The sequence below is a fragment of the Orcinus orca genome, chromosome 5 (assembly GCF_937001465.1).
Source record: "Orcinus orca chromosome 5, mOrcOrc1.1, whole genome shotgun sequence".
NCBI classification, from domain to species: Eukaryota; Metazoa; Chordata; class Mammalia; order Artiodactyla; family Delphinidae; genus Orcinus; species Orcinus orca.
The window spans coordinates 20,985,947-21,006,606 of NC_064563.1; the positions used below are offsets into that span (position 1 = coordinate 20,985,947).

Below are 20,660 nucleotides of genomic sequence, written 5' to 3' on the forward strand. Positions count from 1 at the left end.
TCCTGCATCACTCAAGGAGCCGAGTTTGTCTTCTGGAAAGCCTTGACTGGTCAGCAGTTGAGTCCCCTCCTGTGTAATACCACCTCACCTTTCCAGGCGTCTTCTGCTAAAAACCCTGACTCGCTGTTGGGTTCAGTGTAAACACTTTCTTAATGTATCAAGTGGTTCTCAAATGTCATTTGGGTCACAGTCATTGCTTGATAGTTACTTGGAGTAGAGATACTGTGACCTCAACCAAGGCCCGCTGATTCATAATCTATAGTGATGAGGCCCAAGAAACTGTACTTACAAGGTGTCCAGTGTTTCTCAGGAGCAGCCAGGTTGGAGACACAGTTGCTCAAGCCTCTAGTTTCAGTTACTCCTTTTTCCTCTCTCTTCATATCCAATCCATCAGCAGCTTTACTGCCTTCACCCTGGTGGAAGGTATGTTGGATTACCACTGTCTCTCTCCAAGACCACTATTAAACTAACTTGCCTTCCCATCAGCTCTTGTTCTCATTTAAGCTCTTTTCCACCAGCTGCAGAACCAATGTTTTTAAAATGTAAATCACAAAGGTAAGACAATTAGACTCTCTTTAAGAAGGACTGGCAATGAATTGAACAAACTATATTAAAATTCATTAATTCATAATGATACTAGAATAATCCCCCTCAAAACCACCTTTGGAGGATACTGTTAAACCAGTTCCTTATTTTATATACTAACTAGTGAGTGAAGGGAGAATCAAGCATTTATCCTGCCCTTTTAATAGAAACAACCTCAGGGTAACCAAATTACTGACGAATGGAAGTATACAGAAATATTTCAGCTAATAAATGAGAGTATCACCATTTTGCAACCCCAGCGAGATACTGTATCTAGGCAATGATCATCAATGGCAGTTAAGATCATAAGGTAACTGGAGGCTTGGAAGTACCTAACAACATATAAAGTATTGCCCACCCCCACCCCCCAAATCACACCTTAATCTGACTGGCCCTCTAAGTCAGTTTATAAGAAATACAGAATACAAGGAAACATGTCAAATTGCAATCAGTAAAGTGAAGAATGTGGGAGACAGGACAAATAATCTGGTTTCTTCAGTAAATAAATTGCAAGGCAACAACAAACAAGAAGGGAGGGTTAGGAAACACGACGGAATCAGAGATCTATATCAACCAATTGCACTGTATGGGCCTTACTTGGATCTTAATAAGATCAAAGTGGAAATAAAACACAAAGTAAGGGAGGACATTTGGAATTAATAGTTTCTTGGTGAGATAATTTTCTGAAGTCCTTATGTTTTAAAGATATATATGGGAATATGAAATTTTTAATCTGGGATTTGCTTCCAAATAGTCTAGTACGGGAAGAGTTGGTGGGGATACAGATGAAACAGTTGTTGAAATTGGGTGATGGGGGTTCTTTATACTATTCTGCTTACCTTTGTATGTCTCTATAGGTCCCCGTTAACAAAAAGTTAAATATAAATTACATTAATAAAACTTCAATCAATTGCTGTTGAATTTAAAGTAAAATCCAAAGCCCATACCTTCACCTATGAAGCCACTGCATACATACCTCTCCATCCTGTTTTATAAGCCTTTATTTCCATCAAGTTCTCGCCTGCTCGCACAATTTCCTCTGAAGGGAATATTCTTCCTTCTCCTCACTCCCTTTTGGCTACCTCAGAGCCTCTCTTTCTGGCTTAATCATCATCTTGCAGGAGGTCTTTCCTGACTGCCCTAAAGCTGGACTTTCCCTGTTGTCAGTGTACTTTATTTAGCATAATTTGCAATTATATATGTTCATTTCTCTTTCAGTCTGTTTCCTACTAGAATATAAGGAACTATGTCTGTCTCGTACACTCCTATATTTCTAATGTCCATCATAGGTGTGATATGGTCAGTACTTAAGTGCTTGTTCAGTGAATTATTGTGTTGTCTGTCTTAAATATATATGTCAACTCAAATTGTGTTTGATGTGAAACTAAGATGACGGAATTAATGCTTTGGTAGATGTAATTTCTGGAATAAGCTCAAGTATTTCCTTGAAATCAGATACATCTTTATGACCATTGAGACTGTGAAAGCAACCGAGGGCTGAAATGAACTTTAAAATTAGGCACAAATAGATTGTCCAGAAATACAGACTCTATTTGTACGACTTGCAAATTACACTGTAATGAATTTAATTTCCGTTTAGCCAGGTTCTTCTATGCATTGGATTCTCATTGGAAGAGTTTAGCTCATACCTCTCAGTGCAGAGACTCTTGGGTCAGGAGTATCTTGAGGGGGTCTTTGTACCATGGCACCTGACACGCAGAGGCACTTAAATCTCTGGTAGTGCTTCACGTACTTTGAAGATCACAGCAACTCATTTTCCACAGTCCAAATAATCGTAGCTTATTTTATCTTCAGAAATCATTTGTCATTTAACAGTTTACAATTTTAGGTAAGTCCTCAGGTTCTTCTTAAGCTCTTCTGGTAGCCAGCCTCCAAGGTGCCCACCCCCCCCGCCCAGTCCATTCTTGCCCTCCAGGTTTCCATACCCTGTATATTCATTCACACCCTTATTGAATAGGGCTGACCTGTGTAACCAATAGGCTATTGTGGAAATAAAGGAAGGTGATCTTGAAGGTTAAAAGCCACTGCGGCTTCTGGCCAGTTAAACTTCTAAAGTTTCTTGTCATGGTCTCTCTTGCTTTCTTCAACAGAATGACTTCTGATTACTCACTTCAGTTTTAAAACGACATTTTAGATCATACCCTTCACTAGCTTGCCATCCTTGCAACCCAGAATCACCTGTACATTGAATAAATATGCCTTATACTCCTATCATTCTAAGCCGTGGATAAAAATGCTAGAAGACGTTGGGTCTGGTACTGATTGTAACAGTCCTGAAAGATTATCGAGTATGTTTAGAGACTGACAATGAACCTACGATGATTTTAAGGTTACAATAACTCTAAAATGTGAATACCCACTTCATACAGAAATGTGGGTGACAGATTAATTTGATCTTCCTTTCCTCCATCTATTAGATCAGATCCATCACCATCACTGGAGAACACTAGATGCAGATATCTCTTGATATCTAGAAACCAACTTTTAAAGCATGTATTTCAGTGTCAAGTTTTACACTGGTTTTTAAAACACAAATTCTACAAATTATGAAAAATTCCCTAATACTTTTTTTTCAAGGGGAGTGGGTGCCCTTAATTGAATTAGACAACCAAGATATGTCAAGAAATCTTTATTTTTCATACAAGGTGCCACTGTAGGTAACCATCACACTGCTGTTTTCAGATATACAGAACTGAACGAAAGCATTTTAGCATGCCGCCTTACTGTACATAGAAAACTGGTGAACATCTTCAGACACTAAGACTAGGAAATAAAATGGGTTAACACCATTTGTTGATATGCTGATGAGTCACTCAGCAGTGTTCTTATAGGCTGTCTTTACCTGAAAGCAGAATTACAATCACTCTGGCAGCGTCTGGGCGATTCTAAAATGCAGGTCTAGTGAAGGGCACAACAAGCAAGCAAGAGACAGGTGCTGTGTCCCCATCTGAAGGGAGACTGATTTGGAGCCTGGCTTGGCACATTTTAAGAGTTGATAACAGCCGTCTTAACCGCTTAAGATTTGAGTGTCCCTTACCACGTACGTTGGCAATCGGCATAACTGAGAATTTCTGAAATACAAGCTGAGGGTTAAAAAGCAGAACTGTCCTTCATATCACAGAATTGCTACTTAACTTTTGCCCAGCTCTCACCAGTTGTCCTGCAAGACCCCCCACCCACGTCTGATGGATTTTAATGAAAGCCTCTAACAACTGTAACAGACCTTTCTTAACCCAGCTCTAGATACTAAGTATCGGAAACAAGTGCCTGTGAAGTGGATGTGTCCACGGAAAAGGGCAGTGTTTCTACTGGAGGTAAGTGTCCAGCTTCCTCTTGATGTTGTCAAAGGAATCTGCTCCCATGTAATCAGCCTGGCCCTGTTCCCACCGCTCCTTCCGTTCTTCTGAGGATACAAAAGGCTGTGCCGTAGCCGGGATCTCCCCAAGGGACAGCTGTGATACGGCTGATGAGACATTTTCCTAGAAAGGGGAGAATAATCAGAGACTCCTTTAGAGCTGAAAGACCATTTTGAAGAATGCAGTAAACTGAAGAAGGTGAGAAGAACCAGGATGAATTATCATGCAAGGTAGCAAAAACTGAAAAGTATTACATGAAACAAAACAAGACACAGAAATACAAGGATCATGATATTTTTCCTAACAAAATGAAGACTTCTTGACTCGGTGAAAACATAGGGAGAACAAATTAATTGGGTAGGGTTAATGTTTAAGTTCTGCATACCTTTCTACAGAAGCCACAAGAGAAAGCCAGTGTATAGACCAAGTCTGAAAGCTGCAACAGTTCATTAGAAAGTGTAAGATGGATGGACAAGGGAACACAAGTCTCACGATAAGTTCTTGATCTGTGTGGGCTCAGAAAGGTTGAGAACTTAAACGAAATGATACCTCAGAAGCTACACTTCAGAAAGAACCTAAGCAGAGAGCCGCACCACATACACAGCTGTCACATTATAAAAGCGAGAGCTAAACGGTCTGAGCCATACACCAAATTTATCTTCCTGTTCAAGCTTATTACCAAGTAGTATCTATTCCTGCAGCTTCTGTTACTTTGCTTAGTTTTGATTAAGGCTTCATTTCCCATCTTCACCTTCCCTTGATTCATAACTCTCAGTCCTTGGGTTGTGGAAGGAACAAGGTAAATGTGCAGGAAATGGAGCAAACCTACTCTGCATTAAATTCGATTCTCATTACATACAGGTATGCAATTAAATTCAGTAGTATCATAAAAGAACATCAAAGTTATCCTTCAGAAAGCTCTCAGGTGCGATAGTACTGGGAATCGTAGAGAAAAAGGCAGGCAAATGAATACACACAGGTATTGTTTTTAACAGAGAAAATGGTAGAACAAAATGTTTGAGTAGCTGTTTTTGTTGCTATATAGATGTATATAGGTATAAGTATATATGTATTTAAATATCCTGGAATTCCAAGGTATTTGGGTAGATTCCACGGGATCATATTATAGCCAAGGCAACGTTAAGTCCTTCCCTTGGATTAGTCCTGCCTCTGCCCTCCACATGCCGCCGGAATGATACCAGGAGCCTCTTGCAGAGTCCTCTGCTCACAGTGCTTTCATAAGGACAGCCGTCTCTCAGACCTGGATGTGAGTCCCAGTTCTGCTACTGACTAGTCTGTTACATAACTAAGGGAAGGGATGTTAACTCCTTTAAGCCTCAGTTAATTTTAATATATAAAAAGGGGATATTAACAAAAATACTTACTTGACAGAGTGCTTATAAGGGTTAAATAAGAATAGATATCTTAAGCACTTACTATGTACCTGGCAATGTTCCAAGTACTGTATAAGTATTATTTCCTGGTCCATATAAAGCAATTAGTGTAAGAATGTAAGTGGTAGTTATTTTTCCTTCTCCTTTTTATATTTTGGCACAAGTGCTCATAAGTGAAATGGCTAAAATCTATACTGTAGCAAAGAGAAGGATCTCTTATAACCTATCGTCTCTTATAATTATACCAAGGTAATTAACTGATCTATTAAGACTTGATTATAATTTACCCATTCAGTTTTATTCTTTTTTTTTTTCTTTTGCGGTACGCGGGCCTCTCACTGTTGCGGCCTCTCCCGTTGCGGAGCACAGGCTCCGGACACGCAGGCTCAGCGGCCATGGCTCACGGGCCCAGCCGCTCCGCGGCATGTGGGATCTTCCTGGACCGGGGCACTAACCCGTGTCCCTTGCATCGGCAGGCGGACTCTCAACCACTGCGCCACCAGGGAAGCCTAGTTTTATTCTTTATATCTTAATATGCAACATAAAAGTTTAATTTCTCATCCTCTTCCAATTCTTCCAAAAGAACAAACCTCAGAGGAAGACCTTTAAAGTCAGAATTGTTACTGTAAATGTTAATGTCATCTTCCTCTTACAGAGAGATTTATTTTTCAAGATCCAATATAACCAGAGGAGTAAAACATGGCAAATCAAAATAATCCTAGAAAAGTATTTGCTGTATGTTCATGTTGTTGTAATTTTCACTTGGAATATATTCTTCTACACGATGGCAAAAATAAAATAGGTATATTTAAATACTTGCAGTTTCTAAAACATGAAATGGGGGGTTCTTTGTTTTTGTAAACCACTATTTTTGGGGGAATAATCTTACAATCTTAGGACAATGGGCTAAGAATTTTATAGTTATAACATACGGATATATATATATATAGATAGATAGATATAGACATTATATAGAGATCTATCTATCTATCCATCTAAACCTCTAAAAACCTTTCCTTTGCTCCCAGGTCTACTGAAATTTGCCACAAAATCTACTTCTGCTCTAATCTTTGCTGGTAATATTTCTCCACTCTAAGATGGACATCGTTTTCTTTCCACAAAGTCTTATTTTATCTCTTTGTTCAAAATACCACTAAATATTCCATCTCTACCATTCTACCAAATTTTAAAAAATACAGCATCAAATTACCTGAAGGAAAAAAACAGAACCTACCACGTGTACGTATGAGCGGGTGTCTTTGACAAGGCCAAACTGCTGAAGCAGAGGTAAAACGCTGGTAGTGAAGATGTCCCACCACAGGTTGAGAAACTCTGGATGAGTCACAGTGGGATCGTGGGACTCACTTCTGACACTTTTTGTTTGAGGATCGTAAGTATAATTCCACGGTTTGATTCGTCCTAGGAAATGCACAACTTTGGCATTTGCACCAAATCTGCCAAGCGAGCACAAGTTGAAGCGGTTAGTGGATTCTGAGCACTGACAGTTCACCTTCCATCCTGCAGCAGTGGCTGGAAAAAAGGTGGAGCTCACTGGAACAATTTTAGACTTCTAAAATTATTCAATTATATGTTAAGTATACACAAAATCCCAAAGTAGCAGTGGATCAGTGCAACAACCCAACACTGATCCACCGTGGATAGCAGAGGTACAGCCACTTGTTAAACCATTTGATAGTACCTAGTAAAACTGAAAATGCTCATACTGTACAACCCAGAAGGAAGCTCAGCTCCTAGGCACATACCCTACAGAAACTCTTACACGTGTGCAGCAGGAAACATAATCAAAATGTTCACAGCAGTAGCACTGTCTGAAATAGTCATAAACTGGAAACAACTGAAGTGACTACACTTTAGATTACTGTTCAGCAAGTGTTCGTGCCTTTTCCCAGTCTCCACAGGGGGAGTACACTTTCCTGCCTGACTGATATTTGCATGTCTGCATGACTTGCTTTCACCAGTGAAATGTGGGCAGAGTGACAGGGTGCCTTAAAATAGCATTGCTTGTTTCTGCTCAGCCTCCCTGAGAAGCTGCAACTTCTGCCAGCGGAAGAATGTACCCTGGGTAGCCTGCTGGTTCCAGAAGAATGAGACAGTCACAACAGATGTGGATCAAACCTGTGGCCTGGCTCCAAACTCAGCTGAGATGATCAGAGCTGTCCCAGACCACTCAATAACATATGAGCAAGAAATACATGCTGACTGTTGAATGTCACTGAAATTCGATGGTTATCCACTCTGTTTTTGTTTTAAGGACAACTTCTGGTATATTCATATCATAGAATACAATATAGCAGTGAAAATGAATGAACTGTAGCTACCCAGATCACATAGCAAAAGGATGACTTTTCAAAATATGCTGAAAAAAAGAAATTATACAAATTCAAATAGAAACACATACCTATGAATCTACTTACATAAGGACAAAACAAAACAAAAAAGTACTGTTTAAAGAGTAGAAAACTGTAATCAATGTAAATCTCATGATATTGGTTATATTGGGAGGAAAGGGGAAGCTGTGATGAGAAAGACGAAAAGGGGCTTCAAAGATACTGGTTATGTTCCAATCCTTAACTTGGGTGGTGAAGGTGTTTTAAAAACTAAACATTTTTGTATATCCTCTTGTATATACATTATATTTCACTAAATACACAACACACTTTTTATATTATCTCATAATATAAAAAGAGTAAGACTTAAGAATGGTCCTGTTCTGGCTGGGAGGAAATCTATACATGTGAAACGAAATAATGATAAAGGTGAATACAAGTGCCAAAAGGAAGATGGGAACAGTGAGTGCCCTAAGAATTCAGAAGCAAGGAGGTCACTGAAAGCTCAGGTCAGTGGGGAAGGAGGTGCTGAGATAGTGGATGTGACTTAAAATTTGGGTAGCTGGTGCTAATACAGGGAATTGTAGGCAGGGGGATGCAGGTATCAGGTGAGCATGTGTGTACCAGACCAAGTGTCCTCCAATTAGAGCCGAAGAGGAAGCTTTGATAGGGAAAGGTAAAATGGGACAGATCCCTGGGTGTTGGGCTCAAGTGTCAGATTTTAAGTGGAGTTATCCTATAGGCAACCGAAATATTTGAGCATGACGTACAGTTCAAATCAATGCAAACTCTATTCATGTAACTCATCTTCTAAAGGTTTTTTTTGTTTTGTTTTTAATGTCACAGACCTGTTATATAGCTCTCATTATCTGACAGTTTACTATGTTTGGGGCCCAAATTCTTTGAGGACACATTTGGGAATAATCGTCCTGCCAGGTAAATTTTACTAATGTGTTAAATGGAGACTCCTAGAGGCTGAGTTGCCCAGAGCCATAAGGCTATGTAGTGGCAGAGATGGGATTCGGCACAGTTTTGCCCCTCTCTCAAACCTAAGCTCTTACCATCCTACCATGCTGCTACTCCAAAACCATGCAAGAAAAAGAGAGCTTACTACAAATTTCCTCCTGAGGATAACTAACTATCCTCCAGTGCGTTTCTTTTGAAGATGAAGTGGACACCTGATATCCCCAAGCTTACTCTCCATTTTATACACGTGGTATATTTTACATGCACACACATACTTGTGCACATACACACACAAGAACTCTCAATGTTACCCTTAAAAGGATACATCATAATGCTCAAATCTGTGCACAGAGAGGGCTGTCAATTCAATAAGCAACTGTTACGTGTAAGGCACTATACTGTGGTCAGCGTGCGACCCTAAGAGGCTTTATCCAAACACGGAGATGAGTCATCTACATAAAAATAAGAAACAGTAGCACAAGCAAGGCAACAAGTGGGGCCAGCAGGGCAGTGCTGACATTAAGGGCTATGGACATTTCGAAGCAATTACTGCAGGTGGAGGTTTTCAGGAGAGGCTTCAGACGAGGCTGAGGAAGATGAGCAGGATTAAGAGACGTGCCTTCAGCAAATGTTCTAATGGTGATGGGGGAACCCATCCCAGAGACCTGATACCTGCGCACTGGTGGGGCGGGGGCATGGGCGGGGACAACAGGCACTGCCTCATCCTAGTGGTACACGGAAGCCTAAAACCAGAATAGAACACATGTGAAGGAGGTACCCCTTCCACCTCCTCAGACACCCACTCCTCCTGCCCTGACTTCCCTGCCTGGAGCAACACCACTTGTTTGCGTCTCCTTTATTAACTGACCAGTAAGTCTCAAGCCATGACCTGCCGAGCCTAATTTAAACGTCACACACACAGTCATTACATGAGAGCCATGAGAGGTAGCAACACTAATTAAGATAAAAGATGAATACAGTGGGCTTCCCTGGTGGCGCAGTGGTTGAGAGTCCGCCTGCCGATGCAGGGGACCCGGGTTCGTGCCCCGGCCCGGGAAGATCCCACATGCCGCGGAGCGGCTGGGCCCGTGAGCCATGGCCACTGAGCCTGCGCGTCCGGGGCCTGTGCTCCGCAACGGGAGAGGCCACAACGGTGAGAGGCCAGCATAAAAGATGAATACAGCATGAACTTGATTCCTTTCCAGCCCACTCTCCCGAGAGTTCACATCTGCTGAAGCAGTGGTCATCGGAATAGCTAACACTCACATGTGCCAGGCACTGGTTAACGTCTGCCTGGTTCACCTAAGTTAATCTCCAGAAACAACTGTGCGAGGACACCAAGGCAGGAAGAAGTTAACTTGTCTAGGATCATGTGGCTGGTGAGTGACAAGGCTGGGATTCCACCCAAGCCGTCTGGCTCCAGAGCCAAGGTTCTCATCCACAACTAGGCTGTACTTGTAAGACACTCCCAGAATCATACGGACATCACCTGAGAGGGTCATTTGTTCCTCCACGGATTAACTCCCTGCCTACAGACGGTCAATATCAAAGTTGGAAATGAGCCCTGGAAACACCCCCAGTATAGTCAAGGACAGAGCAGCAGAAAGTAATTAATAGGAAAGAAAGCTACAAAGCAAGCAGCTTAGCACTGTCTGAAGACTGTTCTCAGAGGGATACAGTTTGCACAAAGTTTACGGGGAAAGGGGGGAAACAAGAGCAAGAAACAGACGGTGGTGCTTCTTAGGACCCACAATTGGACTGTGCTGGGCAGTCTAAGGGCCTTCCCAGAGTGAACGCAGAGGAAGGGCACAACGGTCCAATCCACAGAAGAATGCCACTGCAAAGTGGCCAACACGCCTGCACCGCAAGACGGCCCAGTCTCTGCGGGAGGCGGAAGCGCACACCTCAGCCTCTGGCTCTGTCTGTGCCCCGAGGTGGCTCAGGGGCCTCTGCCACCTCCCTGGGTACTGGCCTCGTGCCGGGCGGATTCCTCCCCACGTGGCCCATGGCCTTCTCCTCGCATGTCAACAGGAACACCACTGCGGACGGTCCACACCCTGCATTTCACTGTGGCTCAGGCCTGGGTTCTACTTTCATGAATCCATGATGCCTAAGTGCTTCTCTAATGCTAAATCACTGTCACCTTCTGTGGCCAGGGGAAGGACCCCCTTTCTCAAAATTACCTGCTTTACCTATTCCACGCTAACAACGTGAAAAATTCTATCCACTGGACAGTCCTTTCATCAACCCAGCAGTCTTGGTTTTAAGTTTTGTTTTTTTTTTTAACATCTTTATTGGAGTATAATTGCTTTACAATGGTGTGTTAGTTTCTGCTTTATAACAAAGTGAATCAGTTATACATATACATATGTCCCCATATGTCTTCCCTCTTGCGTCTCCCTCCCTCCCACTCTCCCTATCCCTCCCCTCTAGGTGGTCACAAAGCACCGAGCTGATCTCTCTGTGCTATGCGGCTGCTTCCCACTAGCTATCTATTTTCATTTGGTAGTGTATATATGTCCATGCCACTCTCTCACTTTGTCACAGCTTACCCTTCCCCCTCCCCATATCCTCAAGTCCATTCTCTAGTAGGTCTGTGTCTTTATTCCCATCTTGCCCCTAGGTTCTTCATGACCTTTTTTCTTTTTTCTTAGATTCCATATATATGTGTTAGCATAAGTCTGTTAGAGGTAGGAACTGAGATCTCAAAGGGTTCTAAATGTGGGTAGAACTGCCCTTTCTGCTCAAAGGCGAGGAATTCCTTGGGTGCCAGTAAGATGGGGGGAGGGTGCGAAGGGTTAAGAGGTGAGCAGAGGCAGGCTGCACGGTGTGAGGTACCTTCCCAACAGCTCCCCAAATCCCAGCAACAAAACAAATTGCAAAATGCACAGGGTGAGAGGTTTCTTGAGAAAATGACTGGGGCCAGGGTACTGAGGGGCAGACCAGGAAGAGCCTGAGGATTCAGGAGGCTGACGGCAGAGAGATGCGCGAGGGAGTCAGGAAGATGCTGGGGCTTACAGGCTTCATATGTCACGGGTTCAGGCTACGGTCAGCCCTATTTCTGCACAGTAAGGAACAGGAACCTGTTTTTTAGGTCCTGAGGGCGTTACTCGAACCTAAGTTGCCATCTACCTGACAGATCTACGGGAATGAACAGGGGTGGGAGAAAAACAAGTTTCAGAGCAAGGACGCTTTATGAGAAGAGCAGACCTGGTGAGTCACTGCATGTGAAGGTTCTGGTCAGCCCAAGGGCCCTTTGAGGGGGGGAAGAAAGGCAGCTGCTGAGTGGGAACCACGGAGCTCAGACAGAAAGGTAGGAGGAAGGTAAGACAGAAGAGAGATGCAGCACTGCTGGTGCGACCCCTCCCTGGGAAACACGGCAGCCATGCCAAACATCCTCTGCCCATTTCAGTGACTCACGTTCTCTGACCCGCGGCCACTCACTCTCGTACCTCCTCGGCTGCTGTGCAAAAGGCAGTCACCCAGTAGGGTGCTCCTGGTAACCACCTAAGACTGCCCTGGGCTCCATACAAGGGGCAGCCCTATTAGGCCTAACACTGGCCGCCACAGGTGAAGGTTTATGAGTTAAACAGTTTATCTAACTACGCTCTCACTATACAAACAGAATGGTGTTTATTTACACAACCAAGGAGCCTGAACGTCCTTCTCCACTAGCTTTCGTAATAAAACTCTTTGTTTGCCAAAAAGAGGAGCAAAAGGTCTTAGTTTTTGCATCTAGAGTTTCCATTAACCTAGATATGGATTTCATGTAATTATTTTTGTCACAATCATGTTCCCTGAGGGATGTTTTTCAAAATCATTTTCTATCATTTCAATCAATTTATTCTTTAGTCATTTATGAAAAATACAAAATAACCAGGTCAAAATGAAATAAGTAAGAGCACAGGTCATAAGTAAAAAGAGAAAATTACTTCTTGCTTAAAAGAATAATTTAGCCTAAAATGCAAACCGGGGTGGGGCTGTTTCTTAGAGAAGGGTAACCCAGGATATGACTCTGGTGGTATCTCTCTCTCTCACCAAAGGTACGACAGTCAGAACTTATGTCACCTTTTTAGTCAAAAGCAAAGCGGCCGATGAACTAGAAGGGGAAATGCTGATGTCAGAAGATTAAGTTCGACTGACCTCAACTCTCAGCAAGGATAACTAGAAGATTCACTGACTCACTGCCTGATTTATCCACCAAATTGTACCAGCCAGGAAAAAAAAAGTCGGGTACATATCACAATTGTCTCTAACTTACTAAGAGCCATTCATTCTGACCCACTAATGGGGATTTGTCTCAGCTTGCATACGTCTCTTAAAATAAGTGTTCTAATTTTAACTTGATAGAATCTCAAAAGTGACGTCCAGATCACAAGACATAGTTTGAACCCAAGCCAGCAATAATAGTGCTTATGTTAGCCGTTAAAATAATCCCTGTGACCTGGCGTTACCAAAAGATCAGATAGAATTTTCATGACTAGTTTAGCAGTTGAGAAATGGGGCCGGTAACGTGTGGATGAGACTACAGAACCGGTCAGAGCAGAAAAGGAACTAATCCACGACAGTGCACACAGGAGCAATTTTAGTTCTCAGGAAGCTCTCTGTGTGCAATGTTCAATCAGGTACCAAGGAAGAGAGACGCAGCACTGCGGGTGCGACCCCTCCCTGGGAGACACGGCAGCCGTGCCAAACATCCTCTGCCCATTTCAGTGACTCACGTTCTCTGACCCGCGACCACTCGCTCTCGTACCTTCGCAGGCTCCCTCTTATACACGAACCTTTCCCCACAGCCAATCAGCCACCTCTCCTCTCTCACCAAAAAATTCCTCCTCTTACCCACTCACAGTCTAAACCAAGAGTCATAAACCCAAGTGCCCAAGGGGTGGGCCGGTCATGCAGAGAGTGGACCTGGTGAGGGGGGATCCATGGGGCAAGTGCTTTTCCTATCAGCAGAAGACAGCTGCTACCTAGCAGCAAACCACGGTGGCCTCCAGGGACCCACCCGGTTTCTCCTTGCCTTTCAAGCTAAATAACCCTCCCAACTGTGTCCTGGAAATCACAAAAACAACAGTACTCAAACCCAGACTTTAATAACCTCAACTTGGACCTAGTCAACTATGCCAACCTACCAGGCTGGCCTCTAGTCACAAAGTAGCAGGGAAAGCCTCATGATGCCAGGCCACTAGGGAGACTTTCCTAGGGGGAGTGGGTCATTCTTAGTCTCTCCGGGTTGACGGCTCGCTCATTCATTCATTCATTCAATCATTCAGCCAAAAAAATATAGCCACTTACCTGCATCTGTGCCCACACAACCACCCTAGCTCTTATCTGAAGCCAAGCTCTCCACTTGTGCACTAGGACGCATCCCCTTTCACCTGGTCGAGGACGTCACTCAGCAAGTTTCCCTCCAGATTTCTGCATTATTAGTGCTCTCTCCCTCCCTCCTTGATCATTCCCATCAATACAACAAACATGCTGTAACTTCTCACATCTTTAAAAAACCACCCCCATCCCACCCCCTCTCTCTTGATCCTACCCCCACCCATCCAGCTACCAACCCACTTCCCTTCTCCCTTTTTTTTTTTTTTTTTTTGCGGTACGCAGGCCTCTCACTGTTGTGGACTCTCCCTTTGCGGAGCACAGGCTCCGGACGCACAGGCTCAGCAGCCATGGCTCACAGGCCTAGCCGCTCCGCGGCATGTGGGATCCTCCCAGACCGGGGCACGAACCCGTGTCCCTTGCATCGGCAGGTAGACGCTCAACCACTGTGCCACCAGGGAAGCCCCCTTCTCCCTTTTAAAGAAGATGCTTCAGAAGAGTTCCGATTCTCCATTCTCTTGGACCTGCTGCAATCAGGCTTTGTCCTCCACCACTCCACCAGGAATGCCCCTGCCCAAGTCACCGGTGACCTCCACATTCTAGGTCCAGGGCCACCTTTCAGCTGTCCTCTTACCTGACCTATCACAGCATCTGACACAGAGGGATCGCTTCCCCTTCCTGAAACGTTTTCTTGCTTGGCTTGTGCAACACCTCACTTTGCTGGGTTTCCTCCTGCCTTGCTGTTCTCGGGCTCTTGTTCCTGGTTGCTCCACATTTTCCTGTCCCAGGGCTCAGTCTCCCGGACTCTTTTCTATCATAACCACTCTCTTGGTTATATCATCTTGTCTCCCGGCTATAAATATCACTTATATGCTGACACTTCCATAGCTATGTCTCACCCAGTCTCTCTCCTGAACTCCCAACTCCTGTAGCTACTTACCTCTTCCACGTTTTCACCAGGATGTTTAATACGCACCTCAAACTTAATACACCTGATACGTCTCTGGTCAGTCCCTGCCCCTGCGAACCTGCTTTGCTCACAACCTTCCCCATCTCAGGAAACGGCGGCTCCTTTATTCCACCTGCTTAGGTCCCATACTTGTAACAATCATCTTTGACATTCTTCTCCCACATCCCACCAAAGGTCTGATTTTTCAAAAGAGCTTGGAAATCTGCATTTCATGTGAAATTGCCTCATTTTTAAGCATTAACAACTGAGAAAAGAAAGAAAGAAAATTATATGCAAGGAAAACAAAATATATCTGTGGGACAAATAGAGTCTGTGGCCCACCAGCTTGAGACCTCTGAGGAGGGTGCGTCTTCCACTCCATTCCCACCCTTTTCCCCTCCCACGAGCTCCCTCTCCTGCTGAGACGGCATTTCTCGAGCCGACTCCTGCCCGTGAGATGTCACTCCTCGTGCCCTCTGTGCCTATTGTCAGACCAGCCCCTGAAGGCTGGGATGGCTCTGACGTGGAAGCTTTCCCCTTCGTGATGAAGACCCAGGTCGGGCGGCAGAATAGGCAGCATCAGTAAGATGTGAGGACAGATGATCTGATACATGCTTAGAGGTGAAGTCAGAATGAACCGACGGCCATGCTGAGAAATGGGGCGCCTGGGGCCTGACAAGCGTCACTGACACCCAGGAAGGAGAAAGAAGACAAACGTGAAACCACAGACTTGATTCTTCAACACTCAAACCACGATGGGGCGCAATCAACCTGCATTTGCCAGGCTGATGAGACTACAACGTCCTCGTTCATCTTTGTGGTCCTCAGGGAGCAGAATGTGAGGCATCCTCTACATGCTTCAGGTGGAAGGAACAGTGACTGGACCAACAAATGGCTGAAAAGCTAAAAGCTACACAGACTACAACTCCTCAGGGCTTTAGGTGAAGACGTAGGAGTGTGAAAAGATACGAACACAGAAAATGTATGGCTTCAATGACAATAGTCCCAAAGAGAGATTAATACACAAGAACAACAGAAATGAGGACACTAAAGGTTCCATTCTGCTCTTGGAAAATACTGATTTTAAAGAGGTTTGATAAGGTCTAGTGAATAAGCCACATTCCTGGGAAAGAAATAATAGATATGAATATCCTCAGAAACATTTAAAGCAGTAAACAAATGGAAAAAATATATTTTGGGTTTCTAGATCTAGTTTCTGAGATTCTACCAAGCCAGGTCTCAGATCATATTTAAACTCAAGTAAAAGAGTAAGTTAAGGGGCTTCCCTGGTGGCGCAGTGGTTGACAGTCCGCCTGCCGATGCAGGGGACGCGGGTTCGTGCCCCGGTCCGGGAAGATCCCACATGCCACGGAGCGGCTGGGCCCGTGAGCCATGGCCACTGAGCCTGTGTGTCCAGAGTGTGTGCTCCGCAACGGGAGAAGCCACAACAGTGAGAGGCCCGCGTACCACAAAAAAAATAAATAAATAAATAAAATAAAAAAGTAAGTTAAAATATTTATTTGGAAATTATTCGGTAAATCAAGCTTTGTAGTCAATCAATTTGACCAATTAATTTGTATGGCTGTTTGAGGCAATACCAGAGGATTCTTTACCTTTGCTTTAGGCCCATTTATATAGCATGATATGACATAAACAGCTTTTAGTCAGTGGATTTAACAGAAAGTAAAAACGGAACTAAATGGCTGATTTTAGAAAGACTAATGAGATTCTGCCTAACATCATGCACAAGCCAAATTCTATGCTACATGGATAAAACAGGCCCTCCAGATGGAGAAAACATAAAGAAATGAATATTAACTAAGAAGCTGCTATTTCCCAAACATTATGCTAGGCGCTTTCCGAAATATGACTTCATTAAGAAATGCAGTTATGAGCTTGTTTCTCAATGCATATATTACAAATTAACTGAAAAGTTACTTAGCCAAGCATTTTAGTTCTCAAATTAGGCTGTGTTAAACAGGATCTTCTATGACAGAAAATATTACTAATTTTGTTTTTCAGAAGCTATGTTTGAGTATCCACTCAAAGTGCTAAAACTAATAAGTGTGTTTTCCTTCGTGTTTTGTTCTGTCCAAGTGGTACGTAGAGAAAGGCTTTAGATATGCTACATCCGCAGCTCCAATTCATGCTAAATTCGATTCGTGTCAGGCCATCCTTTAGCAGAAACTTCAGGTAACAGCAAGAGGCTAGGCCGATGTAAGGTATCCAAGGAGCTAAGATTCTGGGGCATCTAAATACTGTCCTGGTGATCTCATGGCACATGGCTGCTAAAAGCTGGTGGGGCAGATTCTCGACTCCTTCCGCGAAGCCTCTAAACCACTCCTGGGTCTCGTTCTACCTGCCACCACCTGTGCTATCCTGGGGAAGGCCAGCACACCACAGAGCCACTCGGTCCTGGAGGCCACCAAGGTTACCCTGAGCCTCACAGTGGGACTGTGAATTCACGCTGAGGTCCCAGCAGTGCACAGGGCTCTTGGTTAGGTAGCCGTGGCAGCCCAAATGTCCATGACCGTCTACTTCAGCTTAAAATTTTTGGTGAACTTGAATTTTATGTTAACTTGAAACAAAAAAGAAACGTAACTGTCTGCCTTTTCAGCCCTTCCCAATTGTATGAGAAATGTAAGGAAAAATGTCTCTGGAGACAGATATCTGCAAGAAAAACAAAAGGATTCTTTGGCAAAGGGAAGGGAAAATGAGTTCTGTGATCTCGGTTCCGCATTCCTAAACAGGCAGCAGTGGGGTGAGGCCAAGGCATCGCTTTGAGAAGCTTCATCCCCAAACTGTAAGAGCTGACACCCCCCAGGGCGAGCTGCACAGAGGCAGCATTAACTTCCGTCAGGCCACACACCAGCAGACGTGTAGCTAATGCCTGAGCTGCTCCTAACCTCCCAGTGCGTCATCCACGCCACGGTTATATGGCAGTACACCAAGCAGATTTCCAAAATTCGCCCTCATTTCCTGAGCCAGGAAGAAGAAACCGTCCTAACCATTTTGCTGGGAAATTCACTTAGAGGATACAGAAACAACTGGGCTCCTGAGAGAGGGGGCCGAGGTTCCAGCAAATAAGTCTATCTTGCCCCCAAATAACTTAACTCTGCTCCACCTGCTTCTTGTTCTTTGTCAAAAGACAATAAATGCAAGCAGGGTCTGTGCAAACCAGGCTATCACTAAAGGGACAATATGTTCCACTTTGGTAGTAAGGTGAACGTCAGAGGGAGTCCCAATGAACCATAGGGGAAATGGGGCCACGTTACATGAAAAACACGAATCTTTAAACTCTATGTCCACGCCGTTTGGGAGCTGAGCCCAACGGGGGGGTGTCAGATTCACGTCTCCCCAGCATAGTTGTCTCAGCACACAGGCTCACCGGGCAGACTTGAGTGGCATGAGGGGTAGAAATGCTCACACCACTAATGAGTCTATCTCCTCTGCATGCTCACCATTTTGCTGACTCAGCTGAATCTAGTCAATTAAATTAAGCGACTGCCCTCTTATAGACTAATTCAGTTCTAGAAGGTCAAGCTACCACGGTCTGCAGGCAGGCTGTTCAAACTGGCAGGGTTAGTTACGAGGCAATAAGGATCATAAAGAATTTCAGGCCCAGAGAGACTATTATACTTAGTGAAGTAAATCAGACAGAGAAAAACAAATACTCTATGTTATCACTCATATGTGGACTCTAAAAAAATAATACAAATGAATCTATATCCAAAAGAGAAACAGACCCACAGACACAGAAAACAAACTCATGGCTACCAAAGGGGAAAGGGGAGGTGGAGGGACAGATAGGAATTTAGGATTAACAGATACAAACTACTACACATCAAAAAGATTAGCAACAAGGATATATTGTATAGCACAGGGGATTATACTCACTATCTTGTCATAACCTACATTGGAAATACAATCTGCAAAAAAAAGTAACTGAATCACTCTGCTGTACATCTGAAACTGAAAAAAAAAAGAAAAAAAAGAGTCAGGCCACACTTCCAAGCAAGACAGGCTTGTACTCTAGAAGGCCGAGGACCAGAGGAGAAAATAATGCTTCTCCTATATTCCATCCCATGATAGTGAATCCCGTTCTGTTTGCTTTACACAGACCACAGCTGGTATGTTTGAGAGTCTGCCTGTTTTGTGTTGGAAAGGGAAGAGAATCAAGAGTCTGTAACATGTCAGAGACATATGCCAAGACAACAGGGAGGGAGGAAAGAACACAAGATACTTGTCCTCTTTATCTGGGGGACGCTGACAGAGTCTACCCACAAAAGAACTGAAAAAGAAACATTTCTGCCACAGAAAGCCAGGCATGCTCGTTAACGGTGGGGCAAGGCTTCTAGAGGGGACTTTGGATAATGAAATAGGAGGAGTGAGAGGCCCTTTGCTTTCTGCTCACTCAGCCGTGTGCCCATGCGGGATGGAGATCAGAGAGCCCAGCCCCACTCAGCGAAGAGCGTCGCTGCTCACGGCTGTGTCTCAGGATCCATCTGACAGCTTGGCCTCCGCCCACGAAACCTGAATCATCTTCTTGGTTCCACACAAATGAGTCAAAGGCTAAAGGACAGGGCCCAGGCCCTCACCGTGAGACAAGCGCTGTTACTAGGCTCTATCAGTTGCTGAATTAGAAATGCACCAGAACGGTGCAAAATAAGCATGCTGCCCAAAACATACGTCCACCGAGCATCTTGTGTGTATGAACTCACTCCACCCTGACAGCCCAACGAGGAAGGGACTACTTCCCGCCTCATTCTGCATGCCAGCAGACCTGAGGCCCAGAGCCTAAACCACACGGTAGGGAAATGGCAGCGTGAGGACGCGTGTCCTGCCTCTCTGGCTGAGGGCTCACTCGTATTGCTAGACCACCTTCCGAACAGAGAGGACCCGTCACTTGCTACCTACTAAGGGTAGGCCAGGCTCTCTTTTACCTCTTCACATGAATGCCTCACAATCACCTCTGGAGGACACTGAGGCAGAGGGCTGAGCAGCAAAGCCCAAGGTCCACTACACTGCGAGTTCAGGAGCTAGTGAGCATCCAGGAAGTGGCTTCTCCAGGATGTCAAGTGAGGCAGTCCAGCTCCACAGGCCCTGCTACTGACCTTGACACCACACTGCTGCTAGCATCTTGTGTCATCTGCACCACAACCACGGAGGGAGCTGTCCACACCCTCCTCTGGCAGAGCTGAGGCTCAGCAGGTGGTATGAGGCAGAGGCTGAGTTTGTCAGCAGTCAGTGTTCTTTTTTTTTTTGCGGTACGCGGGCCTCTCACTGTTGTGGCCTCTCCCGTTGCGGAGCACAGGCTCCGGACGCGCAGGCTCAGCGGCCATGGCTCACGGGCCCAGCTGCTCCGCGGCATGTGGGATCTTCCCGGACCGGGGCACGAACCCGCGTCCCCTGCATCGGCAGGCGGACTCTCAACCACTGCGCCACCAGGGAAGCCCCCAGTCAGTGTTCTTGATCACGACACACAGATGATTCATCAGAGGGCCAGGCCCCCCAGGAACCGAGTGGAACCTTTTCCCACAGGCAGCTAGGTGCCCTCTGGGTTACTCCAAACATAAAGTGATGAATAACATCAAGGCCTCCTCCCATTACAGGCAAGTTTCTTACAAGAAAAAAAGACTTCCCCCAAAGCCTTCACCTGTTATTGCCCAAAGAATGACAAGGCACCCCAAAAATCTTAAACCCCACCCCCTGCCCTCAC

The 20,660-nt window shown here is 44.7% G+C and overlaps 1 protein-coding gene across 3 annotated transcripts in view; it reads right to left on the reverse strand.

Annotated features, from left to right (window-relative positions):
- Window positions 1–3,219: 3,219 nt before the first annotated feature.
- The window catches only part of GYG1 (glycogenin 1), a 38,132-nt gene continuing 20,691 nt past the window's right edge, over window positions 3,220–20,660 (reverse strand). For 2 of the 3 annotated variants that reach the window (XM_033402763.2, XM_049710210.1), the window contains exons 6-8: window positions 6,591–6,810; window positions 4,348–4,398; window positions 3,220–4,085 (exon numbers count right to left, since the gene is read on the reverse strand). In XM_033402763.2, coding sequence (XP_033258654.2) covers window positions 3,912–4,085; window positions 4,348–4,398; window positions 6,591–6,810 — 445 coding nt within the window. In that variant the 3' untranslated portion in view covers window positions 3,220–3,911. The remainder of the gene's footprint in view (window positions 4,086–4,347; window positions 4,399–6,590; window positions 6,811–20,660) is intronic. The other variant, XM_004278194.3, reaches the window with a different exon arrangement.